Source organism: Odocoileus virginianus, chromosome X (assembly GCF_023699985.2).
Source record: "Odocoileus virginianus isolate 20LAN1187 ecotype Illinois chromosome X, Ovbor_1.2, whole genome shotgun sequence".
Lineage (NCBI taxonomy): Eukaryota > Metazoa > Chordata > Mammalia > Artiodactyla > Cervidae > Odocoileus > Odocoileus virginianus.
The window spans coordinates 23065762-23092334 of NC_069708.1; the positions used below are offsets into that span (position 1 = coordinate 23065762).

Here is a 26573-nt window from a genome sequence, read left to right on the forward strand (position 1 = left end):
AAATGAAGATAGCATAAGAGACCACTGAAACACCATTAAGCACCTCAACTTTTGAATTATAGGTGTCCCAGAAGAAGAAGAAAAAAGGGAAGGGCATGAGAAAATATATGAGATTATAGCTGAAAACTTCCATAAAATAGGGAAGGAAATAACCATCCCAAAGCCCAGAGAGTCCCAGGGAGGATAAGTTCAAGGAGAAACATATCAAGACACATATTAATCAAACTAACAAAAATTAAACACAAATATTAAAAGCAGTGAGGGAAAAATTTTAAAAAATTAAAAAAAAAATAAAAGCAGTGAGGGAACAACAACAAATAACACACAAGGGGATCACCACAAGGTGAATGACTGAATTTCAACTCTGCAGGCCAGGAAGGAATGGCAGGAATACTTAAAGTGATGAAAAGGAAAAATCTACAGCCAGGATTACTCTATTCAGCAAGGATCTCATTCAGATGTGAAGGAGAAATCAAAAGCTTTACATACAAGCAAAAGCTAAGAGAATTCAGTACCACCAAACCAGTGCTTCAACAAATGATAAAGGAACTTCTCTAGATAGAAAACACAGAAAAGGCCTATAAAAACAAATCCAAAACAAAATAACAAAAAATAAACATAATATTAAACTCAAAACAATAAAGTAAGTGGTAATGGGGTCACACTTATCAATAACTACCTTAAATGTAAATGGGATAAATGCTCCAAGCAAAAGACATAGATTGGCTATATGGATACAAAAACAAGACTCCCACATATGCTGTCTACAAGAGATTCACCTCAAACCTAGGGACACATATAGGCTGAAAGTGAGGGGCTGGAGAAAGATATTCTATACAAAAGGAGACCAAAAGGAAGCAGAAGTAGCAATACTCATATTAGATCACATAGACTTTAAAATAAAAGCTCTTTTAAGGGATAAAGAGGGACACTACATAATGATCAAGATATCAATCCAAGAAGAAGACAATTATAAATATATATGCACCCAATGTAGGGGCACTTCAATCCATAAGGCAAATGATAACAACTATTAAAGGGGAAACTGACAGCAACACAGTAATAATGGAAGGAAGACTTTAATAAATACTCCACCCACATCAATGGACAGATCATCTAGACAGAAAATTAATAAGGAAATACAAGCTTTAAATGACACATTGGAGCAGCTGGACCTAACATATCTACAGGGCATTTAATCCAAAACCAATAGATTTCACTTTTTTTCTCAAGTGCACAAGGAACATTCTTCAGGATAGATCACATCCTGGACCACAAACTAAGCCCTGTTAATTTAAAAAAAACTGAAATAATTTCAAACATCTTTTGTGATCATTATGCAGTAAGATTAGATATCATCTACAGGAAAAAAAACCTATAAAAACCACAAAAACATGGAATATAAACAACACAGTTCTGAATAACTAACAGATTACTGAAGATATGATAAAGTAAATCAAAATATTCATATAAAAAAGTGAAAATGAAAACACGACTACTCAAAACCTACAAGATGCAGTAAAAGCAGTGCTAACAAGGAAGTTCTTAGCAATACAAGCTTACCTCAAGAAACAAGAGATACATCAAATAAACAACCTAACATTATACCTAAAGCAACTAGAAAAAGAAAAACAAAACAACAACAACAAAAAACTCCAAAGTTACTAGAATGAAAGAAATCAGAAAGATCAGAGCAGAAATAACTGAAAAATAAATGAAGGTGACTATAGCAAAGAACAATAAAACTAAAAGCTGGTTCTTTAAGAAGATAAACAAAATGGACAAACCATTAGCCAAATTCATCAAGAAAAAATCAGGGAGAAGACTCAAATCAATAAAATTAGAAATGAAAACAGAGAAGTTACAACAAACAAATCAGAAACACAAAGGATCATAAAAGACTGCTACAAGCAACTATATGCCAATAAAATGGAAAACTTGGAAGAAATGGGAAAATTCTTAGAAAAATATAGTCCTCCAAAACTGAACCAGGAAGAAATAGAAAATATGAACAGATCAATCACAAGCATGGAACTCAACACTGTAAACAAAAATCTTCCTAACAAACAAAAGCCCAACACTAGATGGCTTCACAGTTAATTTCTACCAAAAATTTAGAGAAGAGCTAACATTTATCCTACTCAAACTCTTCCAGAAAGTTTCAGGGTAAGGAAAACTGCCAAACTCATTCTATGAGGCCACTATCACCCTGATACCAAAACCAGACAAAGATGACACACACGCAAAAAAAATTACATGCTAATATCACTGTGGAACATAGATGAAAAAATCATCAACTAAATTCTAGCAAACATAATTCAACAACATATTAAAAAGATCATACATCATGATCAGGTGGGCTTTACTGTAGGGATGCATGGATTCTTCTATATATGCAAATCAAACACTGTGATATGCCATGCTAACAAATTGAATGATAAAAACCAGATGATCATCTCAGTAGATGCAGAGGAAGTCTTTGGCAAAATTCAATACCCATTATGATAAAAACTCTCCAGAAAGTGGGCACAGAAGAAACATACCTCAACATAATAGAGACCATATACAACAAACCCATAGCAAACATTATTCTCAATGGTGAAAGACTGAAAGCATTTCCTCTAAAATAAAGATGGGGGAGCCACTCTCACCATGACTATTCAACATAGTTTTGGAAGCCTTAGCCACAGCAGTCAGAGAATTAAGGAGATAAAAGGAATTCAGATTGGAAAAGAAGCAAAACTTTCACTGTTTGCAGATGACATGATTCTCTACATAGAAACCCTTAACAACACCACCAGACAATTGCTAGAGCTAATCAATGAACATAGTAAAGTCATAGGATATAAAATTAATACACAGAAATCCCTTGCATTCCTATACACTAACAATGAAAAATCCGAAAGAGAAATTAAGGAAACAATCTCATTCACCATTGCAACAAAATGAATAAAATACTTAGGAATAAATTTACCTAAAGAGATTACCTGTATGCAGAAAAATAGGACACTGATAAAAGAAACCAAAGATGACACAAATAGAGAGACACACCATGTTCTTGGACTGGAAGAATCAATATAATGAAAATGACTATACTACCCAAAGCAGTCTACAGATTCAATGCAACCCCTATCAAACTATGAACTGTATTTCTCACAGAACTAGAACAAATAATTTCACAATTTGCATGGAAACACAAAACACCTTAAATAGCCAAAGCAATATGAGAAAGAAGAATCGAGCTGGAGGAATTAACCTTCCTGATTCCAGACTATACTACAAAGCTACAATCATCAAGATAGTATATACTGGCAAAAAACCAGAAATATGCACCAATGGAACAAGATAGAAAGCCTGAAGATGAATCTATACACCTATATCACCTTATCTTTGGAAAACAAGGCAAAAAAAATACACTGGAGAAAATAGTGTCTTCAACAAGTGTTGCTGGGAAAACCGGTCAACTACGTGTAAAAGAATGAAATTAGAACATTTCCTAACACCATACACAAAAATAAACTCAAAATGGATTAAAGATCTAAATGTAAGATCAGAAAATATAAAACTCTTAGAAGAAAACAGGCAGAACACTCTCTGACATAAATCAACAGAAGATCCTAAATGACCTACCTCTTAGAGTAATGGAAATAAAAACAAACAAAGAAAAAACAAATGGGACCTAATTAAACGCTTTTACAAAATGAATGAAACTGTAAGCACAGTGAGAAGACAACCCTCAGAATGGGAGGAAATAATAGCAAATGAAACAAGTGACAAAGAGTTAATCTCCAAAATGTACAAACAGCTCAAGTACATCAATACCAGAAAAACAAACAATCCAACAAAAAAAGAGGGCAGAGGATCTAAACGGACATGTCTCCAAAGAAGACATACACATGAAAAGATGCTCAACAGCACTCATTATTAAAGAAATGCAAATCAAAACTACAATGAGTTATCATTTCCCAAATGCCAACAGAGGTCCCTATAGTCAAACTATGTTTTTTTTTTTTTTTTCAGTAGTCATGTATGTATGTGAGAACTGGACCATAAAGAAGATTGAGCTCTGAAAAATTGATGCTTTCAAACTGTGGGGCTTGAGAAGATTCTTGAAAGTCACTTGGACAGCAAGGAGATCAAACCAATCAAACCTAAAGGAAATCAACTCAGAATATTCATTGGAAGGAGTGATGCTAAAGCTGAAGCGCCAAAATTTTGGCCACCTGATGCTAAGAGCCGACTCACTGGAAAAGACCCTGATGCTGAAAAGCCTGAGGGCAGGAGGAAAAGGGGGTGACAGAGAATGAGATTGTTGGATAGCACCACTGACTCAATGGACTTGAGTTTGAGCATAGTCTGGGAGTTGAAAGCAGGGAAGCCTGGCATGCTGCAATTCATGGGATCACAGAGTCGGACATGACTTAACAACAAACAACAACATCATCTCATACTGGCCAGAATGCCACCATCAGAAAGTCTACAAACAATAAATGCTGAGAGGGTGTGGAGAAAAGGGAACCCTCTTACACTGTAGGTGGCAATGAAAATTGATACAACCACTATGGAGTACAGTATGGAGATTCCTTGAAAAACTGGGAATAAAACTATCATGTGCCCCAGCAATCCTAGGACTTGGCATATACCCTGAGGAAACCATAACTGAAAAAGACACATGTACCCCAATGTTCACTGCAGCACTATTTACAATTGCTAGGATATGGAAACAACCTAGATGTCCATCGTCAGAGGAATGGATAAGGAAGTTATGGTGCATACATACAATGGAATATTAATCAACTATAAAAAAAAGAACACATTTCAGTCAGTTCTAATGAGGTGGATGAACATAGAGACTACTATACGGAGTGAAGTAAGTCAGAAAGACAAATATCATATATTAATGCACATATATGAAATCTTGAAAGATGGTACTGACAATCCTATGTGTAGGGCAACAAAGGAGACACAGACATAAAGATGAGACTTTTGGACACAATGAGAGGCAAGGTGGGATGATTTGAGGAAATAGCACTGAAATATACACCTTACCAAATGTGAAATAGATAGCCAGGGGGAGTTTCATCTATGATGCAGGGAATCCAAAGCTGGTGCTCTGTAACAACCTGAAGGGGGGTGGGTAGGGAAGAAGTTGGAAGGGGGGTTCAGGAGGGCAACAATACATGTATGCCTATGGCCAATTCATGTTGATGTATGACAGAGGCCAATATAACATTGTAAATTAATTATCCTACAATTAAATTAATTAATTTAAAAAAGAATTTCTTAAATAGAAGTTTCATTTCTTAAGAAATTAAAAAGGAAGAAAGTATCATGAAAAATTTATATTGAAAATTTTGTTTCCTAATGGGGAAACAAAGAAAAATGTTCAAATGATCATGTCCCCCCAAATTATTTTCCTGCTAATTAGTTTTATAACAAGAAAAACATTGATCCTCTTAATTAATTTTACCAAGCTAGCACAGTTCTGATATAAATTTTGATGCTGATAGCACCAAGGGCTTCCCGGGTGCCTCAGACTATAAAAAATCTGCCTGCAATGCAGGAGTCCTGGGTTCGATCCCTGGGTCGGGAAGATCCCCTGGAGAAGAGAATAGCTAACCACTCCAGTATTCTTACATGGAGAATTCCATGGATAGTGGAGCCTGGCGGGCTACCATCCATGGGGTCGCAAAGTCACACACGACTGAGCAACTAACACTTTTACTTCACTTTCAGCATAACTCTGATATCAATTTTGATGCCAATAGTGTACTTATTTATTATACTTATTTATGTAAATAAGAGTACTTATTTATTATAAATAAAATATTAACTTATAAAACATAAGAGGTCATTTAACCCAAAATCACAATAAAAAATGCCTTGTCCTGGGTATGGAAGATATTTTAATTTTGGAATTTATTAACATAGGTTATCAAATTAATATATCAATGATACATTCATTAAATAGTCAAGAGATAATGACAAAATGAAATAAAATTAAAAACCATTTCTGATTTTTAAAAATATTATACATTATATAAAAGATTTTTAAGCTACTCCACATTCTGCTGTATGTATTTCTAGTCAGGTGCCCTACATGAGTGAAGAATGAATGATAAACAGTGAGTAGAACAGGAAAACAAAAATTTAGAAGCAGTTCACAACACTGCAAATAAACAAACACCAAAAGGTGATATTTTCCCCTATCGAATAAAAAAAGGAGAAAACAAACAAACTCCTCACATGTTAGTAATTTAATGCGACAAAGGAAGACATAAAATAGATGATAGACACATACATTATTTATGCTTGGTTAGGTTTCTGGGATATAAGAACTCCATGCACTATTGAAAACAATTGTAATTATAGTGGAAATTGGTAAAATAAAGAAAAAAATAGCAAGTGTTATCTGCTAATATATTATAGGAATCTTAAAACTGAATGCATTCTTTAGCTTGATCATTTTACTTCTAAAAATGTCCTGCTAGAAGAGTGTTGCTCTTCTCTAAAGATTTATTTACAGTGATGTTTACAGTTCATCCTGGAGAAGGAAATGATAACTCACTCTAGTATTCTTACCTGGAGAATTCCATGGACACAGAGGAGCTTGGTGGGTAACAGTCCATGGGATCACAAAGAACTAGACACGACTGAGTGACTAACACTTTACAGTTCATATGAGTGAACTTAAAAACTAAACAAAATAAATAATAAAAATAAGATTGTGTCAGATGCTGTTAGCTTCTTATAAAAAATTCATTGCTCATTTTCTTCCTTATTAATATAACATTGATTTCATTCTGGGTGGTAAAGTGACCAGTCTCAAGAACTGATTCTTAATTGGTCTTATTCTGTTATGGCAATCCCATTTTTGTTTGCCAAGTACTCATGTTCTAGCATCCATTGCAATTTTGAGATACTTATAATGCCCAACTCTGGTTAATATGATACAAAAGATTCAAAAGGAAATCTGTTGGGGAGCTTCTAGGAAAATGTGTGTGTGTGCTGGGTTGCTTCAGTTGTGTCCAACTCTTTGCAATCCTATGGACGATAGCCCACCAGGCTCCTCTCTGTCCATGGAGTTCTCCAGGCAAGAATACTGGACTGGGTTGCCATGCCCTTCTCCAGGGGATCTTCTCAACCCAGGTATCAAACCCGTGTCTCTTCTGTCTCCTGCATTAGGCAGGCAGGTTCTTTACCACTAGCACCACCTTCTCCCCTAACAATATTAAGCTGCTTTTTCCCCCTGCCCCTTCTTCCTAACTTTGACTATGATGTAAGGATGTAATGCTTTCAGTTATGGTAACCAAAAGACCACAAGCATGAGGAAAAAATAGCAAGGTACCCAGGATGTTGACAACATTCTGCCCAACCAACATCAAGGTTTCTTGCTTCCAAATTTCATTACATAAATAAATGTGTTTATTTTTCAAGTCTGTTAAGTTTTATGTTATTTTTAACTTAGTACATCCTAACTGAATAAAAGATTAATTTGCCCACAGCAAAGCTGGGACTCAAATCCATGTGTATCTGCCTCATGTTTATTTTTACTGAACCATTGTGACTTTAAACAAGACACATATCCTCTTTGAGTCTTAGTTTCATCATCTAAAATGGGGCTTATAATACTTTCTTGGTGAGAATGACAGCCAAATGAGATAATGCACATGAAAGCTCTTTACAAAGCACAGACTGTTATACAAGCACATGCTGTTTACATGTAAAGTTGTTGCAAAAACACAGTATTGCAGTTACTTCATTTTTTTCTGAGGTTTATAGTAGTACTAAAATAAATTACAACCAAAGAGATGCTTAGACAAATATACATTTCATTATGGGCCACTTTTTGAGAGTTTGGTAACAAACAACAGTTTGACAGAAAGACCTGTTTTCTCCCCTTAGAAAAGTTCAGGTTTGTAATATGGGTGACTTTAAAGGTAATGGCCATGTACATAACAGGGATACATCTAATACCTTGTTCTTATAAAAGTGCTGAGACTTCTGATCATGAAGATCAATGTGATATTTAAAATAGATTTTGTCAAGCCAAGTAGTTTACTCCATTCGGTCCATCATAATATCTGGCATGACCAACATCTTGGTGATCATTCCTTGGTCTTGGGGATCCCTTATAAACAATGTGGGTACCCCACTGTGGTATAGAATGTTATGTGTAGAGGAGTTAAAATTAGAATTAGTGCTTGTTTCTTGATATCCCTGGGCCTTAGTCTCTATTTACAAAATAGGTAGAAAAGAGGCAGGCTAAATAATCACTACATTTTGTTTCAGTCAGGGGATCATGTCACTCTCTAACCTGTGAAGTGAAGTAATAGTTGCTCAGTTGTGTCCTACTCTTTGTGACTCTTGGACTGTAGTCTGCCAGACTCCTTGTCCACAGAATTCTCCAGGCAAGATTACTAGAGTGGGTTGCCATTCCCTTCTCCATGGGATCTTCCTGATCCAAGAATCAAACCTGGGCCTCCTGCATTGCCGGCAGATTATATACTGTCTGAGCTACCAGGGAAGCCCAAACCTAAAACTCTCCAAAGGATTCTTGGTGCACTTAAAAATTTTTTTTCTCATCATAAACTTGAAGAGTCCCCATGATTTGGCCAATATCTCTCTCTGAGACCTCATTATGTACTACTCTGTCTCTCACCCAAAAATCATCAGCTGTACTTACATTTTTCCTCTTCCTTGAACATTCCTAGTTCATTTTCACCTTGGAACTCTGCACTGGTTCTATCCTCTTCCCAGAAGGCACCTCCTTAAAAAGGCATTCCCATACTACACGATGGAGCTAACCAGTCACTCTGTATAAGATCACTGTAATTTAATTCTTGTCATACTTCCATATCTATGTATGTATCTTGTTCACTGTTTCACTTATTGACCTATGACTGATTCATGTTGAGGTTTGACAGAAAACAGCAAAATTCTGTAAAGCAATTATCCTTCAATAAAAAAAAATCAATTTAGAAAAAAAAGCTAAGATTGGTGAAGGCAAAAATATTTGTCTGTTTTGCCACATCCACAGTGCCTAAAACCATGCCTGCCACTTTGTAGGTGTTTAAACCATTCCCAAGAAAAAGAAATGCAAACAGACAAAATGATTGTTTGAGGAGACCTTATAAACACTGAGAAAGGAAAAGAAGCACAAAGCAAAGAAGAAAGAGAAAAATATACCCAACTGAATGCAGAGTTTCAGAGAATGGCAAGGAGAGATAAGAAAGACTTTTTAAGTGAACAATGCAAAGAAATAGAGAAAAAACAATAGAATTGGAAAGACTAGAGATCTCTTCAGGAAAATTAGAGATACCAAGGGAATATTTAATGCAAGTGTTAGTCACTCAGTCATGTCTGACTCTTTGCGACCCCATGGACTGTAGCCTACCAGGTTCTTCTGTCCATGAGATTCTCCAGGCAAGAATACTGGAGTGGGTTGCCATTCCCTTCTCCAAAGATGGACACAATAAAGGACAGAAATGGTATGGACCTAAGAGCAGCAGAAGAGATTAAGAAGATGTGGCAAGAAAACACAGAACTATACAAAAAAGGTCTTAATTACCTGGATAACCACAATGGTGTGACCACTCACCTAGAGCCAGACATCCTAGAGTGTGAAGACAACTAGGCCTCAGGAAGCATTAGTAGAAACAAATCTAGTGGAAGTGATGGAATTCCAGTGGAGCTATTTCAAATCCTGAAAGCTTATGCCATTAAAGTACTGCACTCAATATGCCAGCAACTTGGGAAAACCCAGAACTGGCTACTGGACTGGAAAAGGTCAGTTTTCATTCCAATCACAAAGAAGGGCAATGTGAAATAATATTCAAACTACCACACAATTGCACATTGCTTTCACATGTTAGTATGGTAATACTCAAAATAATTCAAGCTAGGCCCCGACAGTACATCAACTGAGAACTTCCAAATGTACAAGATGGATTTAGAAAAGGCAGAGGAACCACAGACCAAATTGCCAACATCTGTTGGGTCATAGAATGAGCAAAAGAATCTAGAAAAACACCTACTTCTGCTTCACTGACTATACTAAAGCCTTTGACTGTGTGGATCATGACAAATTATGGAAAATTCTTAGAGATGAGAGGACCACACCACCTTACCTGCCTCTTGAAAAACCTGTATGCAGACCAAAAAGCAACAGCTAGAACCAAACATGGAACAATGAACTGGTTCCAAATAGGGAAAGGACTATGTCAAGGCTGTATATTGTCATCCAGCTTATTTAACTTATATACAGTCAGTTCAGTTCAGTCACTCAGTCATGTCCAACTCTTTGTAACCTCATGGACTGCAGCATGTCAGGGTTCCCTGTCCATCACCAACTCCCGGAGCTTGCTCAAACTCATGTCCATTGAATCAGTGATGCCATCCAACCATCTCATCCTCTGTTGTCCCCTTCTCCTCCTGCCTTCAATCTTTCCAAGCATCACAGTCTTTGCCAATGAGTCAGTCCTTCCTATTAGGTGGCCAAAGTACATCATGTGTACAGATATACAGAGTACATCATGTGAAATGTTGGGCTGGATGAAGCTCAAGCTGGAATCAAGATTACCAAGAGAAATACCAATAAGCTCAGATATGCAGATGACACAACCCTAATGGCAGAAAGCAGAGAGGAACTAAAGAGCCTCTTGATGAAGGTGAAAGAGGACAGTGAAAACACTGGCTTAAAACTCAACATTCAAAAAACTAAGATCATACCATCCAGTCCCATTACTTCATGTCAAATAGATGTGGAAACAATGAAAACAGTGACATACTTTATTTTCTTGGGTTCCAAAATCACTGTGGACAGTGGCTGCAGAAATTAAAAGACGTTTGCTCCTTGGAAGAAAAGCTATGAGAAACCTACCCAGCATATTAAAAGGCAGAAACACCACTTTGCTGACTAGGTTCATACAGTCAAAGCTATGGTTTTTTTTTTTTTTCCAGTAGTCATGCATGGATGTGAGAGTTGGACCATAAAGAAACCTGAGCACTGAAGACTTGATGCTTCTGTGCATCAATACTGTGGTATTGGCAAAGACTCGTGACAGTCCCTTGGACAGCAAGGAGATCAAACCAGTCATCCTTAAAGGGAACCAACCCTGAATATTCACTGGAAGGATTGATGCTGAAGCTCCAATACTTTGGCCAACTGATGCGAAGAACCAACTCATTGCAAAAGACCCTGATACTGGGAAAGACTGAGGGTAGGAGGAGAATGGGGTGGCAGAGGATGAGATGTTTGGATGGCATCATTGACTCAATGGATATGAGTTTGAGCAAACTCAGGAGATAGTGAAGGATAGGGATAGGGAAGCCTGGTGTGCTGTAGTCCATGGGGTCACAAAGAGTAGGGCATGACCTAGCGACTGAATAACAATGAACAAAACCAGTAAGTGATTGCTGAATTAATAGACAACTGCATAAAATATGTGAGTGTGAAAAAAATCTGCTGACTGCTCCCAAACTTTGTGTCCCCAAACTGCAGTCTCAATTTAATACCACCCTCAGTTTCTGGGACCAACAGGGACCTGAAGCAGAAACAATTATGCAGCTCTACAAATCAGGGTTGAGTATATAATTCCTGCCTTGTGGGTTGTTTTGTTACCAACTGGGATTCTAGACCCTTCCTAGTTCCCCATCAATGAATCCCCTCTTGCAGTTTCCTCAGTGGCCCAGTTCCTCTATACAGAGGCCACATTTCAGCCTACTTAGTTCTCTCTTTTCCATTCCTAAGACTTGATAGCTGGCTCCTGGACCCCAGATGAGTGGCTCTTGCTTTAGTTGACATATGTCCCTAATACTTAACAGCCTTCCTAAGCCTTTGCATTATATATCTCCTCTTGAGATACTCCATTATCTCATGGAATCCTCCCCAGCCTCTAATGCTGCCAGGTTGAATTCCTAATGAAACTGTGACTGCTATTGTCATAATCTTTGGATTTCATATGTTTTATTTACTAAACCTATTAGTCACAGATGGGGTCGACTCTCCTAATCTTGGACTTTCTTGGTTGCCAGTCTGCTTTTCTAGGATGTAACAGAAATAAACATCCTGACCAGGGGTACTTACCTTGGAGAGCTCTTGTCCAGGTCCACACAGTTGGCAAGTGACACACCGTCCCCATTGGTCCCAGTACTCATTTTCTTGGCAATCCATTGTGGGAAGGCTATGGGCACAGAATACAATTAGGGAACAAATGGAAAAGGATCTCAAGGCAAGTAGTGGCTTCCATCTCAGTTGGCTTATGGACCTCTTAGTCTAGCCTCTGGACCTGGGTTAGAAGGTTTGAGGAAGCCAACTCAAAACAGCTAATGCCTGTACAGCACTAACCATGTGCCAAGAAGTCTTAAATGGTTTACATGTAATTATTCAAGCTTTGAAACAACCATATCATGAACTATTATTAGCCTAATTTTGAATGTGTGAAAAATGAGGCATAAAGGCCAAGGAATTCACCAATGTTCATACAGTTAGTGGCTGTAACACTTGCTGAACTGGAAAGAAAATGATAAGACAAGGAGCTGGTATCTGTCTAGGAACTAGAGTATAGCCACAATCTCTCACATGTTACCAGCTATTAACAGTTTTGAAAGCACTTTCATACTCATTATATTTGATCCACACAAAATCCATGTTGTAAGCAGTAGAAATTATTATCCTTTTGTGGATGAGAAAGCTGAAACATGGTTTTCTTTTGCCAAAACTGTCTCAGGTACCTTTGAGGACAACTAGCTGTCATTGCTTCTGTCCTTGGAAGTGTGGGAGGGGAGAATGATCCAGCATGAAGAAATGTCCTGGTACATTAAAGTGCAGAGAAAAGGAAGCATTACTCAGATAACAGTTCTCAAAATACAAATGGTATAGGGCACTGGCACTAGCATTAGTCAAAGAGTTGGGAGGTATGGGTTCTATCCTGGATACAGGTTTGCTTAGTACTAATAAGTTTTCTCAGGATATGGGAATTTCAGTGTTGAAACTAGGACAGTGTCACGTAAACTGGGATGGTTGGTCAACTTACTTGGCTCTTCTTTCAATCTATGATTCTGTATGAGTCACTTATTTTTTCTGGCTTCAGTTACTTAATCTGAAGAAAGGGGTCAGTATGTTCCTTACCTACCTTATATAGCCCTTGGAATGATTAAATGAACTAAGGTCCATCAAAGCATTCTGAAGGATTTGAGAAGTTATACATAATAAGACAGAGTTTAGTATATAGAGAGGTAGTTTTCTACAAAGATGAATTTTAATGTCAGTAACTGATACTTGAGGCTTGCATTTCTCAAAGAGAAAGGTGGGGTGAGATCCTTTTGTTCACTCCTTATCCTCATACCACGGTGAACTGCAGCTGGTTTCTCAAAGTATATAAAATCGTAAATGTGTTGTTACAGTCAGAAGAGAGGAGAGTATATGTGTATACTCTGTGCTAGATACCACCATTCCTCCCTTCAAAAGTCCCCAGTAGCAATGGAGTAAGTTTTCCTGTCTGGCATTCTTGCTTGAATGTACATTTGCCCACGATCAACTGGGCCATTCTTTCCCATTTCTTCATTCAGAAGAAAGTAGGCTACAAAACCCATTTTTTACATAAGCTTAAGATGCTCCCGTCTATGTTGTTTTGATTATTGACCCATATTGTCAGCCTCAGTAGACATACTCCCCTCCCTACCCCACATTGTGTCATTAAGAACAAGAACTATCAGTGGTCTCACAGCTCTCATGACAAGAGAATTAAGTGTCATGGGCACAGGGCCAGAATACTCGTCTGGGCAACTCCCCTGTATCCTCTTCTTGCCCACAAAAACAGAAAATCATTGGCAGGAGCCAAAGAGCAGTCGTGCCCTTAAGATAAACTCCCAATATAGGCATCTGAAATCTCCAAAGCAGCTGTTTCTGCCCTTTGGGTATCTGAGACACTCTATTCTATTTGGTATCCAGAGCCCCTTCCATTTAATAAATGTCATGTGGCATGAATCTTAACATGTCCCTCTAACCTTGGCTTTGAGACCTGTGAGTAGGCAAGTTAGGTGTATGGCCAAATCCCCATATCAGGCTCCAGGGAATGAACATAGGCCTTTTTTCTCTCATTTTGTCAAACTGTTTATCCCAAGCAAGGAAATTAAACTGTCTTTCACAATAAGTTTAACCAATTACCTTTTTTTTTTTAAAGAGAAGAAAGCCACAATGACTCTGATCTGTTCTGAAGAAGCCATGGCCATGAGTAAAATTGTCTAATAATGGTTAAATTATTACCAAGGGACAAACTCAGGCCTTATGTCAAGTTCTTCCCTGTGGTCAGCAGTGTCCTGTTGCAGACGTACTGCCTTTTTATTTTAAGAGAAGGTGAGAGAGAATAATTAAGTTTTGAGAAAATCAGAGCTACTGTGAGGTGCCCTCTAACTGCAGCTAGACACTCTTCCAAGGTATCCCAGAAGATACATTTGAATCCTCCAAACTGCTGTATAAGTCAGCAACATAGATGGACCTATAAAATTTCGACATATGTATGGATGCATGCTAAGTCGCTTCAGTCGTCACTGACTCTTTGCAACCCCATGGACTATAGCCCACCAGGCTCCTCTGTCTCTGGCATTCTCCAGACAAGAATACTGAAGTGGGTTGCCATGCCCTCCTTCAGGGGATCGTCACGAACAAGGAGTATAACCCACAGCTCCTGTTTCTCCTGAATTGCAGGCAGATTCTCTACCATTGAGCCACCAGGGAATATACTCATATAAATGCTTCCAGATAAAGATACAAAACCTTTTCATTACCTCAGCAGACTCTCGCATCCCCCTTCCCAGTCAATGCCATTTCCTTCTCTGAAGTAACTTCTATTCTGACTTCTATCACCATTATTAGTTTAACCTGTCCTAAATGTCATGTAAATTTGATTCATATGAGAGCCCTCTTTTGTTTCTGGCTTTCTTTGCTCAATACAACATCTGTGAGATTTACCCATGACATTGTGTATAGTAACATTTATTCCTTACCATTGCTGTGTAGTATCCCATTGTTTGGATATGCCACAATTTATTTTATGTGTGTTTTGTTGTTGTTGTTGTTGTTGTTGTTTTTTTGGTTGATGGGCATTGGGCTGTTTCTAATTTGTGGCCATTTAGAAAAAGTTACCCTAATTTTTAAGATTTCTGTCCTTCTACTAACCCTGGGGTTCTTAATTTCTTCCTTCTCTAATTGCTTTAGGTGTAGAGTTAGGTTATTTATTTGACTTTTTTCTTGTTTTTTGAGGTAAGCCTGTATTGCTATGAACCTTCTCCTTAGCACTGCTTTTACAGTGTCCCATAGGTTTTGGGTTGTTGTGTTTTCATTTTCATTCCTTTCTATCCATATTTTGATTTCTGTTTTGATTTCTTCCATGATTTGTTGGTTATTCAGCAGTGTGTTGTTCAGCCTCCATATGTTGGAATTTTTAATAGTTTTTCTCCTGTAATTGACATCTAATCTTACTGCATTGTGGTCAGAGAAGATGACTGGAATGATTTCAATTTTTTTGAATTTGCCAAGGCTAGATTTATGGCCCAGGATGTGATCAATCCTGGAGAAGGTTCCTTGTGCACTAGAGAAAAAGGTGAAATTCATTGTTTTGGGGTGAAATGTCCTATAGATATCAATTAAGTCTAACTGGTCCATTGTATCATTTAAAGTTTGTGTTTCCCTGTTAATTTTCTGTTTAGTTAATCTATCCATAGGTGTTAGTGGGGTATTAAAGTCTCCCACTATTATTGTGTTACTATTAATTTCCCCTCTCATACTTGTTAGCATTTGCCTTACATATTGCAGTGCTCCTATGTTGGGTGCATATATATTTATAATTGTTATATCTTCTTCTTGGATTGATCCTTTGATCATTATGTAGTGTCCATCTTTGTCTCTTTTCACAGCCTTTGTTTTAAAGTCTATTTTATCTGATATGAGTATTGCTACTGCTGCTTTCTTTTGGTCTCTATTTGCATGGAATATCTTTTTCCAGCCCTTCACTTTCAGTCTGTATGTGTCCCTTGTTTCAAGGTGGGTCTCTTGTAGACAACATATATAGGGGTCTTGTTTTTGTATCCATTCAGCCAGTCTTTGTCTTTTGGTTGGGGCATTCAACCCATTTACATTTAAGATAATTATTGATAAGTATGATCTCATTGCCATTTACTTTACTGTTTGGGTTTGAGTTTGTACATCCATTCTGTGTTTCCTGTCTAGAGAATCCTTTCGCATTTGTTGGAGAGTTGGTTTGGTGGTGCTGAATTCTCTCAGCTTTTGCTTGTCTGTAAAGCTTTTTATTTCTCCTTCATATTTGAATGAGATCCTTTCTGGGTACAGAAATCTGGGCTGTAGGTTATTTTCTTTCATCACTTTAAGTATGTCCTGCCATTCCCTTCTGGCCTGAAGAGTTTCTATTGAAAGATCAGCTGTTATCCTTATGGGAATCCCCTTGTGTGTTACTTGTTGTTTTTCCCTTGCTGATTTTAATATTTGTTCCTTGTGTTTGATCTTTGTTAATTTGATTAATATGTGTCTTGGGGTGTTTCACCTTGGGTTTATCCTGTTTGGGACTCTCTGGGTTTCTTGGACTTGAGTGACTATTTCCTTCCCCATTTTAGGGAAGTTTTCAATTATTATCTCCTCAAGTATTTTCTCATGGTCTTTCTCCTTGTTTTCTTCTGGGACTCCTATGATTCGAATGTTGAGGCATTTTACAAATTCTTAGAAAAGTACAACTTGCCAAAACTGAGCCAGGAAGAAATGGAAAATCTTAACACACAAGATCCATCACAACTATGGAAATTGAAACTGTAATCAGAAATATTCTAGCAAACAAAAGCCCAGGACCAGATGGCTTCACAACTGAATTCTGCCAAAAATTTAGACAAGAGCTAACACCTATCCTATGCAAACTCTTCCAGAAAATTGCAGAAGAAGGTAAACTTCCAAACACATTCTATGAGGCCACCATCACCCGAATACCAAAACCTGACAAAGATGCCAGAAAAAAAGAAAACTACAGGCCAATATCACTGATGAACATAGACGCAAAAATCATTAACAAAATTCTAGCAAACAGAATCCAACAACATATTAAAAAGATCATACATCATGACCAAGTGGGCTTGATCCCAGGGATGCAAGAATTCTTCAATATCTGCAAATTAATCAATATAATACACCACATTAACAAATTGAAAAATAAAAACCATACGATTATCTCAATAGATGCAGAGAAAGCCTTTGACAAAATTCAACATCCATTTATGACAAAAACCGTCCAGAAAGTAGGCATAGAAGGAACATACCTCAACATAATAAAAGCTATATATGACAAACCCACAGCAGATATTATCCTCAATAATGAAAAATTGAAAGCATTTCCCCTAAAGACAGGAACAAGACAAGGGTGCCTATTCTCACCACTACTATTCAACACAATTTTGGAAGTTTTAGCCACAGCAATCAGAGCAGAAAAAGAAATAAAAGGAGTCTAGATTGGAAAAGAAGAAGTAAAACACACTGTTTGCAGATGGCATGATCCTCTACATAGAAAACCCTAAAGACTCCACCAGAAAATTACTAGAGCTAATCAATAAAAATAGTAAAGTGCAGGATATAAAATTAGCACACAGAAATCCCTTGCATTCCTATACACTAACAATGAGAAAATAGAAAGAGAAATTAAGGAAACAATTTCATTCATCATTGCAACGAAAAGAATAAAATATTTGGGAATATATCTACCTAAAGAAACAAAAGGCCTATATATAGAAAACTATAAAACACTGGTGAAAGAAGTCAAAGAGGACACAAATAGATGGAGAAATATACCCTGTTCATGGATCAGAAGAATCAATATAGTGAAAATGAGTATACTATCCAAAGCAATCTATAGATTCAATGCAATCCCTATCAAGAATCAAATGGCATTTTTCACAGAACTAGAACAAATAATTTCACAATTTGTATGGAAATACAAAAAAAACCTTAAATAGCCAAAGCAATCTTGAGAAAGATGAATGGAACTGGAGGAATCAACCTGCCTGACTTCAGGCTCTATTACAAAGCCACAGTCATCAAGACAGTACGGTATTGGAACATAGACAGAAATATAGATCAATGGTCAAAATAGAAAGCCCAGAGATAAATCCAGGCACCTACGGACACCTTATCTTCGACAAAGGAGGCAAGAATATACAATGGAAAAAAGACAGCCTCTTTAACAAGTGGTGCTGGGAAAACTGGTCAACCACTTGTAAAAGAATGAAACTAGAACACTTTCTAACACCATACACAAAAATAAACTCAAAATGGATTAAAGATCTAAATGTAAGACCAGAAATTATAAAACTCCTAGAGGCAAACAGGCAAAACACTCTCCGACATAAATCACAGCAGGTCCTCTATGATCTACCTCCCAGAATATTGGAAATAAAAGCAAGAATAAACAAATGGGGCCTAATTAAAATTAAAAGCTTCTGCACAACAAACGAAACTATAAGCAAGGTGAAAAGACAGCCCTCAGATTGGGAGAAAATAATAGCAAATGAAGCAACGGACAAAGGATTTATCTCAAAAACATACAAGAAATACCTGCAGCTAAATTCCAGAAAAATAAAAAACCCAATCAAAGAGCGGGCCAAAGAACTCAACAGACAGTTCTCCAAAGAAGACATACAGATGGCTAACAAATACATGAAAAGATGCTCAGTGTCACTCATTATCAGAGAAATGCAAATCAAAACCACAATGAGGTATCATTTCACGCCAGTCAGAATGGCTGCTATCCAAAAGTCTACAAGCAATAAATGCTGGGGAGGGTGTGGAGAAAAGGGAACCCTTTTACACTGTTGGTGGGAATACAAACTAGTACAGCCACTATGGATAACAGTGTGGAGATTCCTTAAAAAACTGGAAATAGAACTGCCATATGACCCAGCAATCCCACTTCTGGGCATACACACTGAGGAAACCAGATCCAAAAGAGACACATGCACCCCAATATTCATCACAGCACTGTTTATAATAGCCAGGACATGGAAGCAACCTAGATTTCCATCAGTAGATGAATGGATAAGAAAGCTGTGGTACATATACACCATGGAATATTACTCAGCCATTAAAAAGAATACATTTTAATCAGTTCTAATGAGGTGGATGAAACTAGCGTCTATTGTACAGAGTGAAGTAAGCCAGAAAGAAAAACACCAATACAGTATACTAATGCAGGTACATGGAATTTAGAAAGATGGTAACAGTAACCCTATATGTGAGCCAGCAAAAGTGACACAGATGTATAGAACAGTCTTTTGGACTCTGTGGGAGAGGGCGAGGGCAGGATGATATGTGAGAATGGCATTGAAACATGTAAATTATTATATGTGAAACAAATCTCCAGTCCAGGTTCGATGCATGATACAGGGTGCTCGGGGCTGTTGTATTGGGATGACCCAGAGGGATGGAATGGGGAGGGAGGTTGGGGGGGGGTTCAGGATGGGGAACACATGTACACCCGTGGTGGATTCATGTCAATGTGTGGCAAAACCAATACAATATTGTAAAGTAAATAATAATAATAATAATAATAATAATAATAATAAATTTAAAGAATAGAGTAAAAAGAAATAAAAAATAAACTTTGAAATATGATTTACATACCAAAAAAAATAGAATAAAGTTGCTACACTATGGTCAAATGATTTTCAAAGAGAGTGCCAAGACAATTCAATGGGAATGGAATAAGCTTTTCAAAAAAACGTATTGTGACACCTGCATAGTCACATGAAAAAGAATCAAATTGGACCCTTATCTCACACTATATATAAAGTTAACTTAAAATGGACCAAACCTCTAAATGAAAGATATAAACCTATATAACTCTTAATGGAGTTTTTATAAGAAAACACAAATATTTATAATTAAATTTTTTTCTTATAGGAAAATATAGGTTTAAATCTTTGTGACCTTTAATTAGGCAATGATTTCTTAGATCATAGCACCAGAAGGAACACAACAAAACAGAAAAAAAAATACATAAATTTTACTTAACCAAAATTTAAAACTTTTGAACTTCAAGGGCACTATCAAGAAAATAAAAAGACAACCCACATAACAGGAGGAAAGAAAAAAAAACAAAACTGTAAGTTATAGAGAACTGACAAGCCATGTGTAGGGCTTCCCTGGTGGCTCAGGTAGCAAAGTATCCGCCTGTAATTCAGGACACCCAGGTTGGAGAAGGGAATGGCAACCCACTTTAGTATTCTTACCTGGAGAATTCCACAGACAGAGGTTGCAGGCTACAGTCCACGGGGTCGCAAAGAGTCACACACAACTGAGTGACTAAGCATGAACACACAAACTATATATCAATGTATGTGTGTATATACATATATAATGCATATGTATAATGTATATATTGTAATATTATATATATTATATAATGTATATATTGTAATATACACACACATATATACACCCACAAATATATAATGGGCTTCCCAGGTGGCACTAATGGTAAAGAAAGGGAAAGGGAAGTTTCTCAGTCGTGTCCAACTCTTTGCGACCCCATGGACTGTAGCCTACCAGGCTCCTCCAGCCATGGGATTCTCCAGGCAAGAATACTGGAATGGGTTGCCATTCCCTTCTCCAGGGGGTCGTTCTGACCTAGGGATCAAACCCAGGTCTTCTGCATTGCAGGCAGATGCTTTACCCTCTGAGCTACCAGGGAAGCAGTGGTAAAGAACCTGCCAGTCAATGCAGGAGACATAGGAGATGCAGGCTCGATTTCTGGGTCAGGAAGATCCCCTGGAGGAAGGCATGACAACACACTCCAGTATTCTTATCTGGAGAATCATATGGACAGAGGACCCTGGCAGACTACAGTCTATAGAGTTTCACAGAGTCAGACATGACTGAAATGACTTAGCACACATGCATGCATACATATACAACATGGAAATCTTATGACTCAACAATAAAAGGACAAATAATCTAATTAAATATTTGAATATACACTGCTCAAAGATGCTTTAACATCATTATCAACTAGGGAAATGCCGATCAAAATCACCATGAATACTATTTCACACCCACTGCTGCTGCTGCTGCTAAGTCGCTTCAGTCATGTCTGACTCTGTGCGACCCCATAGATGGCAGCCCACCAGGCTCTTCCATCTCTGCCATTCTCCAGGCAAGAACACTGGAGTGGGTTGCCCACTAAAGTGGCCATAATAAAAAAAAGGGGGGGGGGCATGATTAAATGTTGGGAAGGATGTGGATAAATTGCAACTTCATATATTGCTGGTAAATGTAAAGTGGTGTACTCTCTTTGAAAAATGGTTTTTCAGTTCCTGAAAATATTAAACATAAAGTTACCATGTGATCCAGCAATTCTTATCTTTGTTATATAACCAAAATAGATGAGAATATATATTCACACAAAAATCTGGACATGAATGTTCTTAGCAGCACTATTCATAATAGCCAAAATCATAGAAACAACTCAAATATAAATCAACTGATAAGTGGATAAACAAAGTGTAGTCTATCAATACAATTAAATATTATTTAGCCAGAAAAAGGAGTGAAATACTCAATAAGGACTACAACATGGATGGACCTTGAAAACATAATGCTAAGTGAAAGAAGCTACACAAAAGGAAAAACGCATGATTACATTTATATGAAACATCCAGAATAGACAATTCATAGAGGCAGAAAGTAGGCTAGTAGTTGCCAGGGACTGAGGGAAGGAGAAAATGTGAAATAACTACTTAATGGGGGGTACTGTCTGAAACTAGATAGTAGTGATGGTTGTGTAATTTGGTGAATATGTTAAAAAAAACAACAACAGTGAACTGTACACTTTAGAAAAATGAAATTTATGATATGAGACATATTTCATAAAAAACCTAGTTCTTCAGCATTTTCTTTAATACCTTGAACTACCTTATATCATTCTATTAGACAATGCTTGTTATTCCTCAAATTAAAATTTTAAAAAAGGTTTAATTAGGTCCCATTTGTTTATTTTTTATTTTATTTCCAATATTCTGGGAGGTGGGTCATAGAGGATCCTGCTGTGATTTATGTCAGCGAGTGTTTTGCCTATGTTCTCCTCTAGGAGTTTTAGAGTCTCTGGTCTTACATTTAGATCTTTAATCCATTTTGAGCTTACTTTTGTGTATGGTGTTAGAAAGTGTTCTAGTTTCATTCTTTTACAAGTGGTTGACCAGTTTTCCCAGCACCACTTGTTAAAGAGGTTGTCTTTTTTCCATTGTATATTCTTGCCTCCTTTGTCAAAGATAAGGTGTCCATAGGTTCGTGGATTTATCCCTGGGCTATCTATTCTGTTCCATTGATCTATATTTCTGTCTTTGTGCCAGTACCATACTGTCTTGATGACTGTGGCTTTGTAGTATAGTCTGAAGTCAGGCAGGTTGATTCCTCCAGTTCCATTCTTCTTTCTCAAGATTACTTTGGCTATTTGAGGTTTTTTGTATTTCCAAAACGAAGCAACAGACAAAGGATTAATCTCAAAAATATACAAGCAACTCCTGCAGCTCAATTCCAGAAAAATAAATGACCCAATCAAAAAATAGGCCAAGAAATAAACAGACATTTCTCCAAAGAAGACATACAGATGGCTAACAAACACATGAAAAGATGCTTAATATCACTCATTATCAGAGAAATGCAAATCAAAACCACAATGAGGTACCATTACATGCCAGTCAGGATGGCTGCTATCCAAAAGTCTACAAGCAATAAATGTTGGAGAGGGTGTGGAGAAAAGGGAACCCTCTTACACCGTTGGTGGGAATGCAAACTAGTACAGCCACTATGGAGAACAGTGTGGAGATTTCTCAAAAAACTGGAAATAGAACTGTCATATGACCCAGCAATCCCATTTCTGGGCACACATATCGAGGAAACCAGATCTGAAAGAGACACGTGCACCCCAATGTTCATCGCAGCACTGTTTATAATAGCCAGGACATGGAAGGAACCTAGATGCCCATCATGCAGACAAATGGATAAGGAAGCTGTGGTACGTATACACCATGGAATATTACTCAGCCATTAAAAAGAATTCATTTGAATCAGTTCTAATGAGATGGATGAAACTGGAGCCCATCATACAGAATGAAGTAAGCCAGAAAGATAAAGACCAATACAATATACTAACGCATATATATGGAATTTAGAAAGATGATAACAATAACCCTATATGCAAAACAGAAAAAGAGACACAGATGTACAGAACAGACTTTTGGACTCTGTGGGAGAAGGCGAGGGTGGGATGTTTCGAGAGAACAGCATCGAAACATGTATATTATCTAGGGTGAAACAGATCACCAGCCCAGGCTGGATGCATGAGACAAGTTCTCGGGCCTGGTGCACTGGGAAGATCCAGAGGAATCGTGTGGAGAGGGAGGTGGGAGGGGGGATAGGGATGAGGAATACATGTAAATCTATGGCTGATTCATGTCAATGTATGACAAAAACCACTACAATATTGTAAAGTAATTAGCCTCCAACTAATAAAAATAAATGAAGAAAAAAATTTTAAAAAGGTATTATGAATAGTCTTTATCTTTCTGGCTTACTTCACTCTGTATAATGGGCTCCAGTTTCATCCATCTCATTAGAACTGATTCAAATGAGATGACTGATTCATATCAATGTATGACAAAAACCACGACAATATTGTAAACTAATTAGCCTCCAACTAATAAAAATAAATGAAATAAAAAGGTATTATTCTTATATATGCCTCCAAATGATTTTTTTTAACTCAAATTTATCTATTAAGTGCTGTTTGGGTTATTAATTCAGTTTAACCAGAGGTGCTGACAAGTGCAAGATGACTAGAGTATCTCCTTATTTCGTCTGTCTCTGTCATGTGACTGTTCACCCTGTCTATCCTCTTGTCCTGATCCTGTCCCCTTTGAAAAAATTAACCTAGAAAAATAAGAATGCAAGTTGACAGGGAAAAAGATAAGCAATGAAGCTTACATTAATAGTAATTCCCACATGAGCTCATGGCGCCCTGAAAAATTGATGTTGCCAAGTTTCTGCTGATATTAGGTACTTAAACTACTGCCAGTGCAGCTGCCTCTGGCCACAGCTTGCAACTGCTGTTCTTCTCAACTTGCACATGCCTGTGGAATGAAACGTGCTTTCTCTATCTAGGACGGGTGGGCAAAACAGGATGACAGGTCTAAATTAAGAACTCAGGACTTCATGGAAGATATTTGCCTTGCCTGGGCAGTGCAGGAGATGTGAGATTAAAGAGGATGAGGAAGACAGCAGGTGGTCCATGCCCTGCCCATTTCTCTCCTTGTGAGCCTACCCAGTCACCCACATGTAGGGGACTGGCAAAAAATCAAAGTAGTTGCTCAGTGTGGGCTTGAGAACAGCAATTTCTTTGAAAATCAAGCTTCTAATCTGTGCAATGCCTTCATCATTTCCAGATGATTGGCCTATAATCCAGATGGTGTTTTATCACTTGGTGCTAGCTCTCAGGCTTCTCTTTCTTGGCATGGCTCAGGGCCACTTCTATCCCAGCTTTCTCTTGCCCATAATCTGCTTCCAAACTATCAAACCTCGTATCTTCTTTCCGCACACATATTTGTGAATTCTGCATTCCTCAGAATGGTGAGTGGTCCCAGGTCTAGCTCTGCTATCAAAAGTGTATTCCTCCCCAGTGCTGGACTCAAGGTCCCCAATCATACCATGAGGATTTGGTCAAATCTTTGACTAGTGGTTCTCATCTAGTGCATCTTGGGAACTCCAAAAAACACATATATTTGTTTAGGATTCCTGAGATTCTGATGTACTTGGAATTTTTAAAAATTCAGGAGGTGATTCTCATGTACAGCCAACTTTGAAAGTCTTTGTTTTTTCTGTTTTGGTTCTTCAACTCAGCTTGTGGGATCTGAGTTCCCCAACCAGGGATCAAACCTAGGCCCCCAGCAGTGGAAGTTGAGTCCTAACCACTGGGTAGTCAAGGAATTCCCTGAAAATCATTGTTTTAAGGTTCTTTTTGGTTCTTGTACATTTTGTCTGAATATTAGATGCAGTTAGAAAAAGGACTTTATGTCCTCTCACACTTAGAGGGAACTTGATGAGGGACTAACTTGGGGCCCACTCATTTTTTTTTTTCCTGGAAAGAATGAGTGATAGTGTGACATGGGCTGAGGGTGGAATGATTCTTTTAAAACGTGCTAAATCATGTCACTTCCAACCTCAAAATGCATTGATGGTTCTCCCTACTCAATAAAATTAAAGTCCTCAAAATGGCCAATGAGGCTTTAGGTGGTCTTCCTACCTCCCCATCACCTCTTTGATCCCATAATCTACTATTCTTCCTATTATTCTCTTAACTCAAACCATGCCAACCTCCTTGCTCTTCCTGAAACTAACCTGAAAATGCTCCCATCTTAAGGCCTTTCACACTCACTGTTCCCTTAGTCAGGCATGTGTTCCCCTAGATATCTACATGGCTACTTTCCTCACCTTCTTCAGTTCTTTGATCTTATAATATCTTCTTTTTATTTATTTATTTTTTAATTTATTTTTATTACTTGGAGGCTAATTACTTTACAATATTGTAGTGGTTTTTGCCATATATTGACATGAATCAGCCATGGATCTATCTTCTTAGTGAGGCTTTTCTAACTACTCTCTTAAAACTTCAACTTCCCACTATATTCCCTATTCTCTCTCCTGTTTCATTATTCTCAGTAGCACTTATGACAATCTGACACATTTTATATCTTACTTATTTACTTATTTATTGCTCGTTTCTAACCCAACTAAAATGTAAACACCATGAGATCATGGTCGTTATGTTTAGTACTTCATCCTCCATGCCTAGAACATGCCTAGCATACAGTAGGGACAAAATAAATATTTGTTGGATGAGTTAATTGTAAACATTTACCAAAAAATGGTAGCAATCTTCTGGCCTAGTGAAAGATTTCACAATTGGAAAGGGTTTCATACCAGTTACCTTAATAGGTTTTTCCAATAACTCTGAGAATAAGCCATGGATTATTATCACCAATTAATGGATTTTTAAAACAGAGGCTTAAAGAGAAAAAAAAAATACCTCAAATACACAGAAGAATCATACAAAAGAGATCATGACCCAGATAACCACAATGGTGTGATCACCCACCTAGAACCAGACATCCTGGAATGTGAAGTCACGTGGGCCTTAGGAAGCATCACTATGAACAAAGCTAGTGGAGGTGATGGAATTCCAATTGAGCTATTTCAAATCCTAAAAGATGATGCTGTGAAAGTTCTTCACTCAGTATGCCAGCAAATTTGGAAAATTCAGCAGTGGCCACAAGACTGGAAAATGTCAGTTTTCATCCCAATCCCAAAGAAGGGCAATGCCAAAGAATGTTCAAACTACCATACAATTGTACTCACCTCACACACTAGCAAAGTAATGCTCAAAATGCTCCAAGACAGGCTTCTAGAGTATGTGAACTTCCAGATGTTCAAGCTGGATTTAGAAAAGGCAGAGGAACCAGAGATCAAA

The 26573-nt window shown here is 37.5% G+C and overlaps 1 protein-coding gene across 1 annotated transcript in view; it reads right to left on the bottom strand.

Annotated features, from left to right (window-relative positions):
• Positions 1–26573, bottom strand: part of EDA2R (ectodysplasin A2 receptor) — a 119439-nt gene that overhangs the window by 84449 nt on the left and 8417 nt on the right. The window contains exon 2 of the mRNA XM_070461793.1: positions 12089–12185. Within this exon, the coding sequence (XP_070317894.1) occupies positions 12089–12159 (71 nt within the window). The 5' untranslated portion in view covers positions 12160–12185. The remainder of the gene's footprint in view (positions 1–12088; positions 12186–26573) is intronic.